Source organism: Larimichthys crocea, chromosome III, assembly GCF_000972845.2.
Source record: "Larimichthys crocea isolate SSNF chromosome III, L_crocea_2.0, whole genome shotgun sequence".
Taxonomy (NCBI): domain Eukaryota; kingdom Metazoa; phylum Chordata; class Actinopteri; family Sciaenidae; genus Larimichthys; species Larimichthys crocea.
In genome coordinates this window covers 43,713,618-43,736,470 of record NC_040013.1, presented here as the reverse complement: position 1 = coordinate 43,736,470, position 22,853 = coordinate 43,713,618, and the positions used below count along the sequence as shown (strand labels likewise).

General features: G+C 40.6%; 1 protein-coding gene across 1 annotated transcript; it reads right to left on the bottom strand.

Annotated features, from left to right (window-relative positions):
- Window positions 1–3,751: 3,751 nt before the first annotated feature.
- LOC104928967 (phenylalanine-specific permease-like) lies at window positions 3,752–11,361 on the bottom strand. Its single transcript, XM_027275149.1, has 7 exons — window positions 11,249–11,361; window positions 10,226–10,337; window positions 9,964–10,049; window positions 7,316–7,481; window positions 6,774–6,910; window positions 6,289–6,513; window positions 3,752–4,198 (listed from the first exon to the last, which is right to left on the bottom strand). The coding sequence occupies exons 4-7, from the start codon at window positions 7,318–7,320 to the stop codon at window positions 3,972–3,974; spliced, it is 594 nt and encodes a 197-aa protein (XP_027130950.1). The 5' UTR covers window positions 7,321–7,481; window positions 9,964–10,049; window positions 10,226–10,337; window positions 11,249–11,361; the 3' UTR covers window positions 3,752–3,971.
- Between the last annotated feature and the right edge of the window lie 11,492 nt (window positions 11,362–22,853).

Genomic DNA, 22,853 nt, shown 5'->3' with positions numbered 1-22,853 from the left:
ACTTGATAGAGATATTCATGGTCCCCGGTGGATGAATCCTACTGACCTTTGTGATTCCAAGTTTTCTTCTAGCGCCACCAGTAGGTCATTTTTTATCCAACAGGTTGATATTTACATGTCATCCTGCATCTCAACATCTACTAGATGGAATGGAACTAAATTTTGTACACTGGACACTGATGGTTCCCAGAGGATTACTTCAGAAATCTCCAGACTTTTTTTTTCTGTAGCACCATCACCATGCTAGATTGTCAGATTATCTAATCTATTATAATCTGTACTTTATGTTTATCGCTAATTAGCAACATACTAACACACTAAACAAAAAAAAATGCACATGGTAAATATCATATCAGCTTACCATTTGTACTGTATTGTAAGCCTGTTAGCCTGGTATCATTCACATTGTGAGTACACCCTCAGTGAGCAGCTAGCTTCACTGTAGACTCTTATTATTGCCGCTAGATGTATTACAGTACTATTTTGTTTGCCTTCTTCTTCACAGTGGCAATAATCTTTACCATTTCGACAAACTTTTTCACAGCCACACAAATCCCCCTTCCCCCCGTCTTCCCTCTGTTGTTCTTTCTTTCTCCAGTAGCACTAAGGTGTGGCCATATTGCAGCAGTCACGTTCCACTGCTTCTTTAATACGCAGACACATCCTCTAATTGCAATCAAAACAACAAAACAACATATGTCAGGCCCTCAGAGACTGGCAGCAGCGTGTCCAGCAGGCTCCACAAATGATGAGTGATGCTTGACAAATGAACACTAGATTGGCTACATAAATTAGCCTCTTTGTATAGTCACCCTGTAACAACTGCAGCCTGGCAATCACAACATCAATCAGAGCTGTGATTGAGGGAGAGCACAGGGGGAAAAAAGAAGGGTGATGGTGTAGATGGTTAAGACAAAAGGGTAGATGGAGAATAGTATATATTAAGAGAACTAGGCAATGAGTGGATGAGAAATGTAGCACAGGAAGAGTGGAGTGACAGAAAGCAGGTAGAACACAGTTCTAAGCAGTCAACATGATAAAAGATTGAGTCCTGAAGCAGCAGAGCTTCATCTAGTTATGAAGATTAGAGGTTTAACTATATAAATGTCTAATGGCAAAGACTGCACAGAACTTAAAGGGCGAATTCACTCAAATTCCAAAATTTCTATTCAAGTGGCATTGGAGAATTTTTGGTGGTCTCAACTACACCATTTGTTACTTGTATTAGTGATTAGTGCTGTTCATTGTTATGTTATATGTAAATTCTAAAGTTAACACAGTAATGATAGACAATCATGTTATTTCACTTACTCTTATTGCCATTTTCATTACACAGTTATGGTTAGTATGGTTAGTTAGTGATGGAGTTCATAAAACTTCTTTTGTCTGTTAGTATCTTACCTGTCAAATGAAACCATTGTGTGAGAAAGGGGCACCCCCAGTGCTGAGCATATTATGTACTCTATAACATCATCAATTCTGTCAGGGGTGATACCATGTTAGAGCTTCACGATAGAGGGGGATAATAATAAATATTTGTTTCATATTTTGTGAAGGTCCCCCAAGAATCACTACCTTAACGTCCTGGTGAGGTTTGCATATCTGAGTGATCCTAGGAGCTGTGTTGTCTGGGGCAATAGCCCCTGGTTGGGTCTTCCAAGGCAAATTGGTTCCAGTGGAGGGATCAAATTAAATGTAATTCACAAAGACCCCCATGAAGATAATCAAAGCAAATTGCAGGACCTCGCCCGGAATAGGGAGACCGTGGTACCCTCCTTGAGCCAGAACGAGAACCAGGAGGGGAGTGGAGAGCTGCTGACCTGGACTGGGGATATTGTTTGGTGGGGGAAGGAACACTTTGAGGAACTCCTGAACCCAACCTACATGTCCTCTGTGGAAGAGGCAGAGCCTGAAGACTCAGGGGAAGCCTCAGCCCCTGGCAGGGGTCACCAAGTCAGTTAGAAAGCTCTTTAGCGGAAAGGCGTGAGGAGTGGATGAGATTTGCCCTGAGATGCTGAAGGCTTTGGACATTGTTGGGCTACCTTGGCTGACATACCTTTTCAATGTTGTAAAGGACAGGTACAGTACCTGTAGAGTGGCAAACCAGGCTGGTGGTCCCCATTTTCAACAAAGGAGACTGAAGGGTGTACTCCAACCAGCGGCATATCACACTGCTCAGCCTCCCTGGGAAAGTTTATTTCAGGGTGCTGGAAATGAAAAAGGCTCCAAATGATTGTTGACTCCTAGTTTTAGGAGGAGCCATGCAGATTCTGTCCTGGCTGTGGAAGAACGGATAAGCTCTCTACCCTTGCAAGGGTGCTGAGAGGTCATGAGGATTTGACCAATTAGTGCTTTGTGTGGCTTACGGCCATGGTTTCTGGGTACTCCTGTGGGGAGTACTGAGGGAGTATGGGGTACCAGGGCCATTGGTACAAGCGATCCAGTCCTTGTATAACCAAAGTGAGAGTTGTATCTGTATTCTTGGCACAAAGTTAGTGGGTGTTGGACTTGGCCAGGGCTGCCTCTTGTCTCTGATCCTGTTTGCAGCCACGTGTGAAGCAGCCGGGATGAAGTTGAGCACCTCCAACTCTTAGGCTATGGTTCTCTGCCGGAAAACAGTGGAATCCTTCCACCAGGAGCGAGTTGCTGCCCCAAGTTTCAATACATCTGGGTCTTGTTCACTCGTGTAGGAAAATGGAGCATGAGATGGACTAACAGTTTGATGCAACATCTGCAGTACTGTGGACATTGTACCGGACCGTCTTGATTTAGTGACAGAAAGAATAAGATCATGGATACAAGTGGACCAAATGAGCATCCTCAGCCTTAGAGAGAGTAAGGAGCTTTGGGGGGGTCTTGTGTAGAGCCACTGCTCATTTGTGTCAAAAGGACTTAATTTGTCTGGTGGGCTAAATGCTCTGCAACGCTCTGGGTGGGGTTTTAAGTCACACAAAGGACAGGCCAAAACAGCATTGTGGCTGCATGGCCTGACAGAGATGTACCCGCTGGGATTTTGGGGTAACCCTTGGTACTCAAACAAGCCATCTCTAACAGCACTACGTGTCAATCAAAGCAGCCTGGTAACTGTAACTTAATATAATTTGAACAGGTGAGTTAAAAAAAAAATAATTCAACCTTAGTACAGTTGTCATGAACAGTGAAATTAGCTATAGAGACTAAAACCGTTTTTTTGGACCAAACCACCATTCGAAGAATTGCAGTTTTTGGCACTTCTGTATTGGCTTCATTTCCCAGGTGTGGAGGTTGGCGCTTGGTAAGAAAAGTCAGTTGCTTTGGGGAATTGGTTATTGCTACAATGTTACTTTCAAAAAGTGTAATGGCAACAGCTGTTTTTCCAGAATTATTCAATTTCTCTCAAAAGCCTACACATGGTACTTTTACCAGAGGGACTTCAACAAAAATTGTTTCCAATATGTTCTATGGATTAGGCGATGGGACATGTGACAAGAAATGCTACTGCATTTTTTTAAACATAAGTTTTAAATGCTTTTAGCAGCACCCACAAAATTTAAACTGTTTACCTCAGGATATACTGGGGCAGAAATTCTTTAGGACACTTGCGCTGATGAATGGGTGGACTTTTTATCTATACACTGGAGCTTGATGTGCTTTATGTGGAATTACTGGAATGAATGGATCGGATAATTCTCAACAGCTTTTCTGCTGAACCCAAACTTTGATACTCCTGCCTTTGATGAAAAATATGAGACACTGCAATAATTATCCACTTAACATTTATTTTTTATTGATTTAAATTCCATAATACAGATAATTATTTATCATCACTGTCAAATACTGACAAAAACAATCATATAATAAAATAATATTCAAGATTACATAGTCTTGAATGCCTGATCAAGCTATTAATGGATAAAATCACAAACAAGAGGTTTAGAACTTAGCATGGCAACATGTATATAATATATTTTCAGGTACAAGACATACCACTGTTAGCATACTGTATCAAAGCCATTGTTAGCGTAAAAACATGTGCCAAAGAAGACATCAGACAGGAAGTCAATCCAAAAAAAGGACTTCAGGGTATCTCCTTGATCATCTTGAACATATTCTGTGAACGCCTTAATCCACAACAATGTAACGACGAGGCTTGAAGAGCAGGCCATCTCTTGCCATGGCAAAGAGCACTCGTGGCATTGGAAACATAACTCCCAGGAGACTGTTGGAGAAGAACGATGCCCAATGAGAGAAGGGAAAGCTTGCTTACACCAAACAGGTTAGACATTCTCACGACATATGCAAAAAAATTCTGTTAAGCAATCAACAGACTTGACACAAAAACATAAAATTATGACCGGAGAATACACATTTTGCATGAAAAACTGGTTGTTATAAGTTTGTTTGTGGGAAATGTAGGGATCAATGTTTTTGATTCTGTTTTCCAATCTGACTACCAATCACTCCACTAAACCACTAAAGTACTGCCCTTTTAACATTGACCATTTTATGTCATACCTATTTTCAGTAATTATTAGGGCTGTCGATCGATTAAAAAAAATTAACTAATTAATCGCAAAAAATTCTGTAATTAATCGCGATTAATCGCGATTAATCTATGAATAAATGTATCAATAAATTAAAGGCATTTTTCTGAGACTGAAACTTATAATGAATATTTATTTATGTAAAATGATCAAATTAATGTAGAATAAACACAGAGAAAGTATATTTAAATTTATTCATTTTATTGGATTAGGGTGCACATATGCACAGTGCAAATAGAAAAAAGCCAGAATGAGGAAATATACTGACGAGTGCCACACTCCTGTAGTGTAGACTGGCGAGGTCCCGTGGAGGTAATTTCAGCAGGTTGTTTTGCTTTGAGGTGATATGTTAAAGTCATGTTACTTCTGTGGAATTTAAATTCGGCTTTGCAAACTGTGCAAATTGCCTTGTTTTTGACAAGCCGTCAGGCAACTTTTTAAAATGAAATGTTCCCCCTAAAAGTCCGTCCTTATCCATCTTTCCGCCATAGACTCTCCTTTAGTTAGGATAGATCATAGACATATATACAGACACCGCATTGAGCAGGTTGGTCCGTTGCTGCGATACGTTAACCTGTCCGCCATATTGGATGTGGCAGATCTGCCCGTAAACTAATACAAGCAGGGCCGGTTTTAGCTGTGGGCAATGTGGGCGACCGCCCAGGGCGCAGTCTCCGTGAGGGCTTTAAGTTAATGCCTCTTATACACCCATTCACACACACATACTAATATATCTGGGAAACAAAGATCTACTTTGCCACATCCAAAATGGCGGCCGCCACCGGAAGTAAACAAAACCGCGTTAATTGCGTTAATTTTTTTTAACGCGTTAATTCTTTAAAATTAATCGACAAAATTAACGCGTTAATTTTGACAGCACTAGTAATTATCCATATAAGAGCCATCATCGCTTACATAGTTAGTTAAACATAATTGCTTCAAAATCCATTTCACAGTCATGACTGACAACTTGGTGGAAGCTTAATTGAATCACCAGACATCCACCATGCCACTTGACCTTTCCCACCTGTTCAAACGTTTGGAAAATGTTACACTAAAACCATCCTCTACTCTGGGCTGCAGCATTCCAGTCTCCACATCCACCTGCTTCATATCATCAGGTGTACCATCACTCAGCTATGTATTACCAACCTTGATCACAACGTGAAAAAATACCCCAGTGGCTCCTCGTTTTATCTGAACACTGCACATGGAAATACAGAAGGCAATCAAGTTGACTTGGGGTCTGGGCGATGCCCGAAGCAGATGAACAGCTGACTAGCAGGCCCAACCCAGCTGGCCCCAGCAACCCCACGCTGCCATGGAAGATGCCCAGAGCTGCCTGTTGATATCCCATATTTGGTGTTTTCCTATTTCATTCTTTTTTGATTATTTACCTAGTCAAGACTTTCATGTGTCTTTTCTCCATCAGTTATAAACACACCCCTGCACAAGGAACCTGAGCTTTAACTGGCATGCAACTTATTGCAATATATACTTTTATCTTTTTTGCTTCTGATTTTTTCTTGTTGTGTTTCCTTTCACTAAATGAAGACATGGTATGCAATGCTTGTATACTTCTCCCCAATCTCATTCTCTCTCTACCTGTTTATGTACTATCATAAACATGGCATGGTGATTTGAGGCTATTTGCATAACTGGGACTGGAACTTTCTCAGCCATTTGATACAGTAGCCAACTCTAAACCCAACTAAACTAAACTAAGCTTTAAGGACTACGGTCCTGAAGGACTACAGACCTGTACCTTGTTCAGAGTGCAATGAGGAATCCCAGAGCCACAGCATATTTTGCAGGCTCCCAGCCAACATATTCAAAGGCCACAGGTACAGAGGGCTGTGGGTTTCGAGCAGGTAGTAGGGCATCAGAAGTGTCAGAGCAGCAGACACGCCAAAGTAGGCCAAGAAGCAGATGAACAGGGACACAACAATCCCTAGAGGTATAGCTTTCTGTGGGTTCTGCACCTCCTCCCCTGAAAGAGCAGGTTCATTAGCTGTTCCTCCTTATTCCAGTTCTTGCCACCTGAAAGCAAGACTACTGCAGACATCAAATGTTTGTACCAAAACATTTCAAAATGTATTACCAAGCAATGATTTATGTCCTTTTTTAAAACATAGTACACATTAAAGCAGTTTTTAGTGTCTGTTGGTCTAAGACGTAATTCCTCTGTTGCACTCAATTCAATAAAATGTGTTAAAAAAAAAAAATCATACTTAACCTAGTCAGTAGTACCTGTTGTGGCAATGCAGTTAAATCCAACAAAGGCATAGAAACAGGTTGCTGCTCCTGCTAATGTACCTTCAAAGCCAAAGGGAAAGAAGCCACCAACACCAAAGTCAGTGGTTTCATTCTGTGTCAATGTAAAGTTCCTGTGCAAAGAAAAGAAAATATTTAACGATGTCAATGTTGCTTTTTTTTGGGGGGGGGGGGTAATTCATAAAATACATTTGTCAGAGGAATGCATTTCTACCCCCCCAAAAAAAGTGTATTGAAGTAGAGGGCAGTTATGTGATTGCACTAGAGTTGGCGGCCTCCCCCTCAAACAAACTCAGGTCAACTGCACACCCTTAATGACCTGTGTCAGAAAAAGAAGAAAAGGACTTAAGACGCTCTCTGGTCCAAATCAATGCTTGAGTTGAGTCTTTTGATAAACTGAGCAGACCTGAGAAAATATAATGGATGTAGTTGCCAAAATATTTTTTTTTAAATTTAGGGGAGCTGACCCTTCAGAATATAATATAAATCCTGATTGTGTGTAAAAGGAGAAATCTTACTCCATGTGATAAGTTGCGTTCAGGATAGCCTCCTGAGTGATGTACCAGTTGTTGAGGTCTCCTTTTATAAAACCAGCGATGATGATAAAAACTAGTATAGCTATATTCACTGCAGTAAAAACTGTATTTAGGACTGATGACTCCTTCACACCATACCCAAGAATCCCTGAAATGAAATAAAAGATGTTAATAAAATTAGGATATTACTGGGGTGCAGATGTCTTAACTCATACAGATAGTGTGTCTGTCCTGTTCTTTGTATGTCTCGCATACCTCCCTTAGTTGGCCTCTGATTTACTGAGGCTGGTAGGGAGAGACAATTATAAATTAGTGGTATAAGGACAGGAGAGACGGGCCAGGGGAGTACCATGTGGATGTAAAATATATTATAGTGCTCATTACTGAGTAGTAAACCAACCAAAGGAATGTTATGATGTTATCTGTATCAGTGGGGAGGTGTCAGAGACAGCCCATTTTTGAACAATGTATAAGAACCTATTGTTAGAGCTCCTCAGGGAGCCTTTTCTCTGTAACCCCTTTTGTGTGTTGCACTGTTAAACACTCCTTCTTGTACAAGAATAATAAATTCAACTTAAACTTTGATACTTTGAATCCAGTTATTCTTAAAAAATCTCGTAACAAAAGAAAGACTATGTAAAACTATAACCTAATATCAGCTTGCAGAATATTCGGCATCTTCTATAAGTCACCCTGGAGGAGGAGGTGGAGGACAGAATGCTGGCAAACTGCTGGCAATCATGGACAGTCCCTCTCACCCCTTCCACAAAACACTGAACAAGCTAAAGAGCAGCTTCAGCAGCAGACTCATTCAACCCCGCTGCTCTAAGGAACGATACAGGAAATCATTCCTCCCAACTGCAATCAGACTTTATAACTTATCTGCCTTTGTCAGAGCCACATCACAGTGCTGGACTAAATCTTCCTGTCATCTTTTGCACTCTGTACCGCAACACTCCACTCCAAATACTGGAACATTTACTTCATATCATATGTGATATCTGTTAACCATATTGATATTATATATCATATTTATACTAATATTCTTGTCTTTTTACACATTCTATTCACATATTTATATTCATAGTATATTATTTATAGTATGTATATCTTATATCATCATCAGTATTATTATTATATACTGTTATTTACAATAACATCCATCCATCCTTGTGAAATTACAGATATTACCAGCGAGCGGCATAATCAGCCCAGCAGCAAAGAAGTCTGGGTATGGAGCCAAGCTAGATGAGTCCATTGGTGTATGTTCTCTCAGAGTTTTAGCAATAATGTTGTCTATAAGGTCATCAAAGGTCCCAGTCCAGGCTGAGAAGAACAAACGTATACTTTACATTAGATTAGGCTGTCACATTTTACAAATTTATGATCACAAGAAAATGAGCCCAATTTAACCGTACAAGTGTACAACATAACTCTCAAACCATTTATCTAAAACAAAATAACCTTCCAACACAGACTTCTTTAGGATTAAACCGATCAAGTGCTGTGGTTATGTCATGAGTGCAATAGTAGAAATGGGAAAGTTTCGAGGTTAAGGAATTGGGTGTCAATAATGCGGCTTTTGGAGAAAAAAAATGTAAAAATATTGATTACTTTGAAGTTTGTGCCTGCACATTCTACAGTTATTGAACCAGAAGAGGAAGAGGTTAAAAGGTGGTTGGATAGTGCCACAAATTTCCATTAAAACGTCTGTGGGTTTCTACAGTACATGAGAGACAAGGCATAACTGTTGCAGGTCGTGTTGGGGAACATTGTACTCTGGATTGTCTCTACTGGTACCCAAGGGATGAAGATCCTCCTGTGCTGTTCAGTTGTGTACAGTATATCCAAGATCCTGCCCATTAACCCTTTGTGACGTAGCAAAGTGTTCTGCAAGATCACCCTGGAGTAGATTCAACTTCAGTTTCATCGTGGTCATCAACATTTGATCCTTTATGTGCATTGAAAAAGTTTGCTTTATGGAAGTGCTGCAGATATTTAACTTGATCAAAGATGACACTGAGATGAGGTGTAGTGTATATGACACACTACACCAAGCTGCTATGGTTTGTAGAAGTGCTTATTCAAATAATACTAATCATAGCATATAAAGTCAGTGGTCCCAAATATTACAGGGTATTTGTAATAAGATAATGATAAGTAAGATGTATTAACATGAGACCACTAAAAATATTCACTCATATTTTATGTTGGCTTAAAAGCTAGGAAAAGCTGTCCAATAGACTGGAGCCAAAACCTCACAGTCTTGGCACCTTCTTCATTTTGCATGTGTATCCCATTCACAGTCTACAAATCAAGCACACCTTTACTGTTTTACTTACCAATGACGTAGGACAGCAGCAGGTTCCAGCCAGTCACAAATGCCTTCTCCTACCGTCACATACTGTAGCTATAAAGGTAAGCTGAGCCTGTCTCTGGGACCCTCGCTCCAAACTCAGCATAACACAATTCTGCAAAGGCCGAAGCCACTGCTGCAACCAGGAAAGAGACGCTGGGCCCGGCTACTTCCCTGGCCACCTCTCCTGCCAGCACGTACACACTAGCTCCAAGTGTGCTGCCAACACCCAGGTCTAAGGTGGTCAGACATCGGCAGAAGTTGGACTCCTCACCTTCTGGCTCCAGTGGCTTCTTACGGGTCAGGGTCCGAATGAACTGCAACACTTTGGTACAAGTGATTTTGTAATCATCAGCGCTCCTAGAAAAAAAGAATGTATCAACAAAAGTAATTAATCAACAAAGACAATGAAAAGTGTTGATGGTAAATAGTAAAAAAGAAACACTGATGGGTAAGTAACATCAGATCAGTCTCAATAATAATTAATGCACATGAGTATTCAGGTATGTATTTAGGATGGTGAAAGAATGACCCACCGTACTCCTCTGAGTGAATTACTCTGATATTTCCACCCTGACCAGTCAAACTCCTGATGCCTAGAAACAGGTGTGGCCTCAGGTTGCTTCTTGCAGAAGTCTGCCACTATATCTGCAGTTAGAGTTAAGTAATACTGAGATTAGATTCAACATGGAGTCTGATAGCTGCCCTCCACAGGTAAGGCAAAATTCATGTAAACATGTTTGTGTGATGAATGCATACCAAGTTAGTGACAGTGTTAGTTTAACACTAGAGTTAGCTAACAAGTTAGCCATATAATGCTGATAGGAACACAGATCATTTAGCTAACTAATGCATTCATAACTCAAACATATTTAAATCATGCAGAACAGAAGAGATACCATTTACCTGTGCAGAGCTGCTACTTCACACTGGACAGCTGTGTGATTCACTGTTTGTGGTCTAATTCATAATTATAGACTGTGCAGATGTAATGCTATGTTATTATATCACACATCCTTCAATCTAAGCTGACTGCTGAAACAGAAGAAGCCATCTGACTGGCTTCAGATTATTTCCTGTTGTTCTGCGAATCAAGTCACAGTCTCAATAAAACACCCGTCATGCTGCGAGGTCCGCGAATGACAGTTTGTAAATGTAGCGTCCACAGTCTGTATATAAATGTAACATCCAAATGTGTTTTTTGATTAATGGAGTTGTACTAGTTATTTCAAAGAAGAAAGTATTTGTGTGCATCACAAATACACTTGTAAACCTGATTTTATACATTTTACCTTATATACAACAAATATGTTTATGTCCATTGAAACGTATATGGAGAGAGTCATTTGTACTTTAATCCTGAAATACATTTATGAAACGTTCTTTGTCTGATCTGACTCCCTAACATACACCTTTACCTGGCCTTACCTGGGTAAACCTGGCTAAAATAATCTAAATAATATCTAGTCTTGATGAACAACTCAGTATGAAAATCATAAGAAGATCCAAAAGGCCTCTGCATACTGTTGACATGTGATGCTGATGTAAAGAAACGTTACCTGCCAGCCATTTCCAAGCTGGTGTGTTCAGACTGCTGTCAACAGCGAGAAAACAAAGACCAGCTCGTGTCCACTGCTGTTGTAGCTGGTGGTGCTGGTGTGGAGAACAAACAGCCAGCAGACTGCATCAGCCCAATGCACCTACACACCTGAAATCCATTGAGGTGATCAGTGCACTGAGGTGGAGGCGTCCGGACTGACATGTCTGCTTCTTCTACATATCAGTGTTTCACAGGCAGTGCATGAGGAAATCTGTTGCCATTTCGATTTGCATTATAGACTAAATGACAGAAATAACAATAAAACAAACAGAACTTGAGCATTGTGCAATAAGTTTTGTAGTTTAATACTAACTAATAAAAAAGTGTGTTTTAAATTCATTTGAATTTGAATTTGGTTAACATCCAGCCATTATCTGTAACTGCAGGGTCATGGTAGGGCTGGAGACTATCACAGCTGACTTTGGCTAGAGGCGGGGTACACCTTGGACCAGTCGCCAGTTTGTCACGTCACAGGGCACATAGAGACAAACGACCATTCACACTCACACTGACGGACAATTTAGAGTCACCAGTTAACCAGCATGTCTTAGGACTGTGGGAGGAAGCTAGAGTACCCGAACTCACGCAGACATGGAGAACATGCAAACTCCACACAGAAGAGGGGGAGAATTCTTCTTAAAAATAAATGAACATTACTGACCAGGAAGTAAGACTACACAGCATTGTACAATATGTTTGTGTTGATTTGTTCTGTACATGTGACATCCATTGTACGTCTGTCCGTCCTGGGAGAGGGATCCCTCCTCTGTGGCTCTTCCTGAGGTTTCTTCCACATTTTTTCCCTGTTAAAGGGTTTTTGTGGGCAAGTTTTTCCTCACTGGAACCGAGGGTCTAAGGACAGAGGGTGTCACTCCCTGTACAGATTGTAAAGCCCTCAGAGGAAAATGTACTTTGTGACTTTGGGCTATACAAATAAAATTTGATTTGATTTGATTTGATTTGATTTGATTTGATTTGATTTGATTTGATTTGATTTGACAGTGTTTTCATAGATTTTTGCTTCACAAACAATCATTCAGCAGTAGCAGTAATACTTGTTAAACATGAGCAAACCTAAAGCAGTTTTATTTTGAGTTGCCACTGTATCAATCTCATAAATCTCATCTTATAAAAAGTACATTAACTTGATATAAAAGATCAGCAGCCGCCCATCCAAATCTGTCCTCACTCCACACAGACTGGCCTGTCCCGTCTTTTCCCTGCAGGTGTCACTGTTCCATACATTTTAATCCAAATTTAAACTATGGACTTTTCAAATAAGAAGGAAAGAATAGACAAACATGTTATTTATTGTTAGAATAATGGTTTGTTATATTTTGATCTCGCTCTTGAATCAGCCTCTTCTGACATGTTATTTTCATGTGGTGTAATGTTGGTGTGTCAGGTTTTGTGAGATAACGTTACTGCAAGTAAGGAATGGACAGATGAATCTGGCTCACAGCGCAACCTAAACATTTACATTGTAGTGCATCCTCACTTTTTATCTAGTATTATGTGCATGTTCAATAGCTAACAGGCCAAGCTACATACAGTAAATATTGGAAATTACTCTCAATACAAACAATGCAGTCTGATACAACAAGACACTTCAGTAAATAATATATTATCAGTGAATATATGCATTTGTATAAACTAAGTACATTTACTTAAGTTACTGTACTTAAGTACAACTTTGAGGCTCTTCTGGTTTACTTGAATATTTTGATTTGCTGCTATTTTCTACTAACTTTCTCTAAATATTTTTACTTCACCACAATTATCTGACAGCTTCACTGACTACATACTTTACAACAGAATGTGTAAAGAGCTTATAAAACATTGTGCTTTGTTCTAAATTAAGATACCCAATAGTTTCTACAAGTACAGATGAGACAAGATTGATCAATTAGTTGACTGATGGAAATCTGCAACTATTTCAGTTTCAAAATCATTTCATGGTTACAGCTTCAGAAATGTGAAAACCAGCTGAGTTTAACAATTTGAATGTCTTTGTAATAATTGTAAACTTTGAACTGTTGGTGGGACTGAGCACTGCTCATTAGTTTCAGTCTTATGAAATTATTCAAAAGCACCTACAATGGTATCAGTATTCTGTTTTTTAACGGATGGACTTGTTCTTTTAATTTTACATCCTGTGTATCGCCAAATATGTCTCATTGTCAGAAACAGGAAGTGTTTTTTCTTGTGTGCCAAACCCTGCTGATGTCCTTGATATCGTTTTCCCTGCCTGCTGTGGGGAAACCCAGGGAATCATCCTCTCATCATCCAACACAAGGCCAGATGATGTTTGTGAATAATTCTGATGAAATCAAGTTGTATCATAAGCTCTATATTCATGTTAATGTTTTGGTTCATTCATTTTAATTAACTGTAGTCGTCAGTCGTATGAAGAGTTGTTCTGGTAGTTTCTGCTTTTCGTATACAAATAAGTTTCTTGTACACAGACATGCAAGAAGTAAATAGACACCTTTAATTTGAATTTGAATGAAGGTGTCTATTTATTTCCTGCATGTCTGTGTACATTAGGCCATCACACAGCTACAGTCACCTATAAATGCTTTGGGTCGTCCTTTATCGTTTGCATTGTCTCTCATCTTGTCTCTCTTCACATTTGTATGTTTAATGTTTTTGTTTCTTCTCTCTGTGTGAATGGTGTGCCTGAGTTTGGCCTGCTGTGGTGCATGTGCAGTTTGTGTAAAGACTGGAGAAATCAGGTGAATAGGCTCAACTCAAGACACAACAAAAATTAGTCTTTACTTGCCAAAAAAAAAAAAAAAAAAACAGGTTTGGTACACAAAACATCAGTCCAGAAGTAAGCAAACATATCCATTCAGGGAGGAAGCAAAAGGCAAAGTCAGGAAACACTAAAAGTAGCGCTGGAACTCGTGATGTGAAGAAAAAAGATGAACTGGCAAAGAGACGGAGGAACACACAGACTAAATATACTGTATACAAGGGAGGGGTGGATGAGGGAAGCAGACAGTGCTGCACCACTACAAAAAGTACAACAGAAAAAAAAAAGAATAACATGAAACAAATCGTTTTATTTTGTCACACAGCATGTATCACATGTCTGTCTGTCCTGGAGAACAGATGTCCCCTCTGTTCTTTTTCCTGGCAAGGGTAGAAATACTTGATTTGTACTGATACATTTATGAATATCCACAAAGAAACTCCACACGCAACAGATGTGAGCAAATCAAACAAGAGTCCCGACTTCTAACGAACGCCACGTCCTTTTATTGTCAGAAAATAGGCAACGTTATTTTCTGGTGAGTGACCAAATCGTTGAGAACATTTCTTGGTGGATTCATGTGAGTGTCCTTCAGGCAGCAATTTCTTTAGCATTATAAATTATGACGGAAGAAACTTTTAACTTGTAATACTTACTTAATATCACAAGATGGCAGCAGGAGCATTAAGAATAAACACACTGCTGTGACTGCAGACCTCTCTCTCTCTTCTCTTGTCTCAGTCGATGACATAATCCCTCCAATGAAAAGGAGGGAATTCTGTTTGAAATCAAGTAAGATCCAGGAGACATGGAAACCAATCTGTGTCCTCACACTTATGATTATGATCCTAATGTATTCATTTACTTGACTCTAATTCCACATTTCACTCTTTGGCTCCTTTATGTCATCAATTAATCCTCCATTCATTTTGTCAAAGATTGTGGAGAATTCAATTATGACTTTTTCTGCCCTCCTTTGTTTCCTACTGTAGCGTGTGTGAAGAATGCCCTCTCTTTGCACCAGCTATTAATTATTCAGCCTGCTAAATTAATATTCACACTGTGACTATAAAATCAGCTACAAATAAATACAATCACTCTCAACAGCACCTCTCTCCCACATTGCTGTGTATAAACGTGTGTGTGTGCGTGTGTTAGCAGTAGTAGTGATCGTGATAGTGTGGGTGGCAGGATGCCAGTAATGTGTGTGTGTGTGTGTGTGTGTGTGTGTGTGTGTGTGTGTGTGTGTGTGTGTGTGTGTGTGTGTGTGTGTGTGTGTGTGTGTGTTTGAGCATGTCTGGGTGGCTGTAAAGTTGTTTTCTACACTATCTATCCTCTCTAATGGAGTGGTAATTGTTCACAGTGCATTGAAGCAATGTCTTAACCTCACCTTGGCAGGAGGGGTGGGGTGGGGGGTGGGTGGGGGTGGGTAGTAGGGTGGGGCTGCTGGAATCAATGCCTTTGTCATTGCCTTCGCCGAGCTGTATCACACCTGTGTGTGTGTGTGTGTGTGTGTACGTGTGTGTGTGTGTGTACACGCATGCTTGCGTGCAGTGACACATCAGAAGTTGAGGCTGGTCTCCATGGAAACCCCCTTCCCAGAAACAACCTCCTGTTTGGCAAAAGGCTGAGGGGCGAGTAGTCGGTCCTCAGTGAGGATGCTGGAATAAAAGAGTATCCGTGAAGCATCAGTCACTTAGCCCCCAGGCTGGGGGGTAACACGGCTCGCTTCACTCGATGGGTAGGTTGACTGGATGTTGTGACCTTTTCTTAAAGGTTAGCCAAGCAGTTTCAATCACTTCTGGAGTGATTCATACGATGCAGTCTGATTGGTTGCATGTTGCAACACTGATTACAGCTTCACTGATCGTCAATAGAAAGCACTTAAGCTGAACTGATTTTTAAAGCAGCATGTTGATCAGATTCCACACCAGCAGGCACACGTTTCCTCTTTAACACAATATTTAATGATAGAAATGCCAATACTGCACTATACACTTCTATACTTTTGTTACTACTTTATTGGAGATACTGGCTTCTTGGTGTTGAATGATTAAATGCTTCTGAGTTGTTAAACTGTGGAAAACTGTAGTTTTAATTCAGACTCCCTGATGTAGTTAAAAAAAACTTTAGGTTCAGAGATGTGAACTTCCAGTAATCTGTGTGTGTCTTGAATTCTGATCATTTGGGGAGCTGAAACTGATTCAGAAACAAGTGAAATGATCTTAATTACCTGTCTGTTCCAGAGACTGCAAGTGTTTGTTATGAGACAAGAAGGAAAGAGCCACATGGAGCGAGGTTGTAAATCACTTACAACTTAGAGAAAGCAGAGCAGTTCAGCAGCAGATCGGCCACTAATCAGAAGGCAAGACACTAAACCCCAAAGTGCTCCCAATGGTCAGATCAGCACCTTGCACATTGTACCCCTCTGCCATCACTGTGTGAATGTGTGTGTATTGACGAATGAGAGGCAAAGTGTGAACTGCTTTTGATTAAAAATTTTATCATAAATGCAGCTATGTCAGTCCACCTCCTTACCATGGCCAAGGTGCCCTTGAGTATGGCACCATACCCCCTTAATCTAAAAACACTTGAAATCTTATAAATGTGAATCATATTGTGAAAGTGGAATTTCAGCAGCTAGCAAGAGATCTGCGAGCGGGCAGCTTACTGCCCACGTGTAGCTAGATCACTCAGTCTTTAGCAGTTCCTGGATGGGTTTTGGTCAACATGCACTTCAGAAAGAAAGCATGAATGAACTAGATGATGATAAGGTTTTTTGTTAAAGAAGCTCAGGAAGTGTAGTTTTGGTGACTTGCAGGTGAAAGTGATATGTGTTGGTGTACGTGATTATGTCAGATGTCTTTGCAGTAACAGTTACAGCTACTGTATAGGAAAGTAAATACCAGTTTAGATGTAAAAGGTGTACTACAAAGCAAGTATGACATAGCCAGGCTGACACAAAGAATTGTCTTTGCTGGTTCAGTCAGATAAAATAGGTATAACAATGATGGTCTATTACTGGTCTAGTAATCGGAGTTGCTCTTCCAGTCCAGTCAAAAGGCAGTGTCCTTGGGCAAGATACTGAACCCCAAATTGCTCCTGATGGCTGTGCTGTCAATATGAGTGCCTTGGATATGAAGTGCTATATCTCTCCAGTGCCATCAGTGTATATATATGTGTGTAAATGTGTCCTTCTCCTGTTCACGTACCATAATATCTACAGTGTACCATGTATGCTATAGGGTGGCTGTGGCTCAGGAGGTAGAGTGGGTCGTCCACTCATCAGATGATCAGCAGTTTGATCTCCAGCTCCTCCAGTCTGCATGTCTAAGTGTCCTTGGGCAAGATACTGAACCCCAAATTGCTCCCGAAGGCTGTGCCATCAGTGTATGAATGTGTACGAATGGTTAGCTCCTCAAACTGATGAGCAGTTGGCACCTTGCATGGCAGCCAATGCCATCAGTATATGACTATGGATGAATGAGATATGTAGTGTAAAAGCGCTTTGACTACAAAGGCACCATATAAGTACAGTCCATTTATCATTTATCAGAATAAAAATCTGTTTTATTGCCAAGTAGGTTTTCACAGACAAGGTATTTGTCTTTTGGTGTACAACAATTAACATATTATCTGAGATCAAACACCAGGACCAAAGTGATTAGATATGCCTTAATCACTAACAATCAACTGCAACATTACCAAGCACGCCTCTAACACTCCAGGGAGCTAATAGATATGACGCCTCCTCGTTTCTAATTAAGACAGCTCTTTCACTTCCCTTATGTCTACTACATCACACTGTCAAAGGCCATTCACTGCCTAATCCTGCACCCTGAGTAATGGCTGAAAAGGTGACGGGTGTTAAAATGTCGAGGCATTCATTTTGCCATTGCGTTGCAGCCAGTGCAGCACATTAAAAACTCATTTCTGAAATGTGACATTTGTGGGGTGGGATGAGGGGGGGGTCGCACTGAGAGGACGAGATATGTTTCACTGTTATTAACACAATCAACACGGGCCAATTATCAGCCCCATCTTCATTTGAAGAGAGAGAGGCAAAGAAGAAGACTGGAAGACAAAGAAAGGCAGTGAGAGATTAGAGAATCGCTGGAACAAAATAAAGCCACAGGGAACAGATGATTATTTCTCTTGTATTATTTTTCTGAGTGCTGCTACTCATTTATTTTGATTGCATTTTTTTATTGCATTAATAAAAAAAACATGACTGAAATAACTCCAATAAACATAATGCTACCAACTCAGTGTAGTTCATGGATTATCGCAAACACACCAAATCCAATGTATTTTAATTCAAATTAAAAACAAAGTCATTGGCTGTCCACTCTTTTCTATCAGCAAGCTTACTATTAAAAAACACAAAGAACATACAGTATGCATAATCCATCTTCATCCACTCATGACAACAACAACAAAAAAAGCATAATTATGGAGCAAAGAGAATGGTGTATCCTTTAAAAACATCCATACGTTTACGTTTACATTTACTTGACAAGGACCCTAAATTATGTGGCTTTTGATCATTTGTTAAGTAGCCTAGTGAAATTTGAATGACATGGGACATAACAATACAATTTTACCATTTTAAGCATATTTAGGCATTTAGAAAAAACTCCAAAAGCCCCAAGGAATCAGGTTAGTCATTCAGAACAAGGCTTTTTATTTCACACTGTGTCCGAATGGTCAGTTATATGCATTATTTCTATGTAAAGGTGACACACTAAACCTGTTTAATAAGTTCATACAGCACCATGATCCACATGTATACACATATAGGTAGATTTATGCATGTATCTGCAGTAAGTTTCTACCATAGCTTTTGACATTCTCTATCTACCTGTACCTGCTCTGCGGTGGCCCTGTCTGTATCTGTCCTCACGTGAATATGAGTAGAGCATACCGTGAGGTGGGATTGTTTACTTCATAGATGCACTGTTGGGTTTGTTCACAGTACTTTATCACTTTATCAAAAGTTGCCGACAGGTCCGGCCAGAGAACTGATACATGTATCTGGGCATCCCTTCTCGCTGACCTCAGGGTTTCTTCTACTGAGTGCAGTGTAGTTTCAGCGGAATGACTATTTGAGAGTGGAGGTCTGAGACTTGAGTGAAAGCCTATCATGAATAGGAATAGAAAAATAGAATAGAATATTCTGCTGTAGTCTATAACTTGAAATGGATTTAAGGTTGATGTTTTTTTACCAATCTTAGCCTGGGTTTGGTTATACACTGTGTATCAAAGGCGCATTTATTATGGTTGCAGGCATGATTGTGAGTGAGATGGCTTGAAAAAATATGGAGCAAATAGGTGACAAGAGGTGGGACGACTGTACAGCAGTTTGGACACCTCTTCCTCAGTGTGAGGGAAAAATCCAGCAAGTATTGCAGTATTGGTGGTAGATGCATTGTGTTTGGGCGGTTTGTGAATTGGCCACTGATGTCCGTTACCTTGTTAGTAAAGAAGGATGCAAAGTCAGCAGGTTTTGCAGGAGTTAATCTGGAGGCAAAGAATGATGTCTGGTCTTAGCAGAGGTCTGCAGAATCTCTGCACATACCCTATTTTCTCTCAGCATAGAAAATCATTGCATAGCTCGAGCAGGTTTAATGGACAGAGGACAGAAATTGTCCAGACAAGAGCTTAGTGAGGGGTGAAGTGTATCTGTAGCATCATTTACCATGAGTAGAATGCACCAGCGGTGGAAGTGACTAATGTGGAGCAGTGATCAGGCACAATGTTGCAGAGATTGTGTCCGCAGAGACTATTGACGTGATATCGGGGTAATTGAGAGGTTGTCTGTCCTGCAGCTCGTTGTCAGCTGTTTGCCAGCTTTGTGAGTAGGGGTGCCTGTTTGACATCAAATTGTCTCAGGAGAGAGAGGAAATTGACTGATTGTGTCAACGAGGATGTGCATATCGCCCAGTATTATGCGTGCGTGCATCATGTTCAGGGATGAAAGACCAGAGCGTGTTCAGCTCATCAATGAAGTTGTCTTTGTTAACTGTAAAGGACGTTAAATGTGATTTTTACTGGACCTTTCAATGAAATGTAATGTAAATGTGTGGAATCGTTGCATGTAGGGAATAATTAGCTAAGTTTACATTTGTTTTCTGAGCAGAATGGTGGAAAATGCAGCGGGAGACATCTAGGTTTCAGTGACAGCTTTCAACACCATCTGAGATGGATGTACAATATTACATTGGTTACCTTTTTGTATGTGTGTGAGGTTTCGGGTTTCTTTAAATGAAAAAAGCCGGCAAGCACACAGTACAGGGAAAGTGATCTGTGAGATGGCCTCATGGTGACCTTACTTGATGGACTCGCGGCCATCTGTGAGAGGTCATCAGCACATTGACATTATGCTGCCTGTCTAATGGTCCTGTAGATTTATGATGGGATAGCCTGATGCCCTTTAGGCTGAGACCCACCACCGCCTTCAAATGTAGATTTGATTTAATTTAATAAAAAAATAAAATACAAAATGAAAATCAGCTTTAATCAAAGGTTTTATGTTGTTGTAATCTTTGAGGAAAACACTTTCTTCGTTTATATCACTCTTTGAGTATTTGACCCTCAGCAGCAACTTTTCTGCATCACTGTACTGATAATCATGTTGCTTTGCTCTCACTGCATTCTTCCTGCAAATAGACCAGCAGACAAGTGCTCCGCAAGTTTGCGGTGGCAGCGAGTTCAGCAGGGCGCTCCAGACGTCCTTCTCCCTAGCAACACATTCCAGCTCCTCCTGGGGGATCCCAAAGCATACCCAGGCCAGATGGGCTATGCTCTTCCTCCAGTGGGTTCTGAGTCTGCATTAGGATCTCCTACCAGTTGTACATACCCAGAACACCTCCAAAGGAAGGCGCCCAGGGATCCATCCTAATCAGATGCCTGAACCACCTCAGCTGGCTCCTTTTGGCACGAAGGAGTAGTGGCTCTACTCTGAGCTTCCTCTGGATTAAAGTTTATTCATGAATTTACCAGCCACTTTAAGCCTGTATTGTTGTGGAGAAATTGCTGAAGTCAAAGGTCAATGGTGAGGTCAGGAGGGAAGAAAGTGTTCAGGAGCCTCTGATGTCTCGGCCAGCTATCTATTATGTCTAGGAAGGCAGCAATAGGTCTCTTCGACCCTGGCCACCACAGTGTTGAGATAGACTGGCACCTACTGTTCTCAACCAAAGCCAAACAACTAATACTGCCGAGGACCTCAAGGCCTACACGTGACCTTGTGTTACCTAAGGATAGAAAATTCCATAACATGTATGAAGGGTAAAGATAGCATCCATCACAAATATCAGTGGGTTAGTTAGTTGACTGTGGTAATACGGTATCTCTAATCACAGGTTGACACATAGTAGTACTCCTGTCTTTGATGCCAACAACAGACTGTTATTATTAATGAATTAATCAAGTAGCGTCATCAAAACTAAGCCAAGCTTAAATTAAAATGTTTACCTGATACATCCAGTCTTGCACATGGCTTATTCTACCAGGTCACTGTCAGTCTGTCATCCACTGTGGTCAGCACCCAATATTAGCACAGCAAGTGCAAAAAAGACAATTCAAATCTAGCAACAGTTGGGCATGTGCATGAGAACAGTTTCACATTATTCTGCCTGCTTGTTATGCCTCCTGTCAGATTGTCCATGTATCCATGCATAAAGAATGGACGCTGTTTGCGTGATGTCACCCATATGTTTCCAAAGCGCCATTTTGAAGCCCAAAATCTGTGATGCTGGCTGCCGCCATGTTGGCAAAGATGTGGATCATCAGCAGACCTGAGGCTGGCCGAATGACGCCTGGGTGCTCAAACAAGTCATCTGTAATGGCACTGACCTGTCAATCAAAGCTGCGGAGTTGTCACGAAAGGGGAAATTAGCTGTAGATACCAAAACCAGTTAATTGGAGAACCAGGAGATTGACTCATTTTGTAGCCAACCTCAAGTGGTCCGAGGAGGAACTAACTTTAGGATTACACACGTCCATTAGTCATGGCGGTGTTATTAGTCTGGAAATACTCCAGTGTGATATGGATTAAAAGCATGGAAATGATTTCATAATAATAATAAAACATTTCATTCATTGTTGTGTGTGAGTGTGTGTGTGTGTGTGTGTGTGAGCAGGTGTGTAGCTGACCACCTGTGCTATGTGCCTGATGACATCATGTCACCGCAGGGACTGTTTGCTGCCAAGCGTTACGTTGGCCTTGCCCTGAAACACGCATGCGAGCTAGAATACACAACATGTAACATGTGATACTGAGCCTCTTGCATGCCATGTGTGTATATAAAGCACATGGTGTCACAGCATTCAACCAAATGCTCTGATTGCTTTGGGACTGAATCCAGCGGCAGACCACAATGTTGACCAACACACACACATACACACAAAGACATGCTGTTAGTAGAAAACAGGCTTTGGTGCGATTGTACCAGATGGACCAGTAAACATACGTCGAGGTCAGTGAAAGCCCCAGACAGAATGTAAACTCGGCTAAACCAGTATTATCAGAGGCTTGTTTAGAGACAATTCCTGCTGGTTCACTGTCATTTTTTATATTATGGCAGTGTTGTGGATAATTTGGGCTTCAGTAACAGAATGTCCTAGTTTTTACGTGAGTGCATTTGCCAAGCACAGAATCGGATGAATAGATGGTTGTTATCAGAAACATTTGAATTGAAAAACCCATTTGATTGAAAGATTGACATGCAGTGGCCACACTCTGAAAGAATACAGTAATATTGATACCACTCATGGTTCTGTATTAAGTGTGATGTGAGGGTTCGATGTG

Bases quoted from the DNA above. Each gene is read 5' to 3' on its own strand.
- LOC104928967 (XM_027275149.1), bottom strand. The intron at 6,514-6,773 runs GTACTACTGACT...CTGCTCTTTCAG, and splicing joins TAACTGCATTGCCACAACAG to GGGAGGAGGTGCAGAACCCA. The intron at 4,199-6,288 runs GTACAGGTCTGT...CTTCTCCAACAG, and splicing joins CTCATTGCACTCTGAACAAG to TCTCCTGGGAGTTATGTTTC.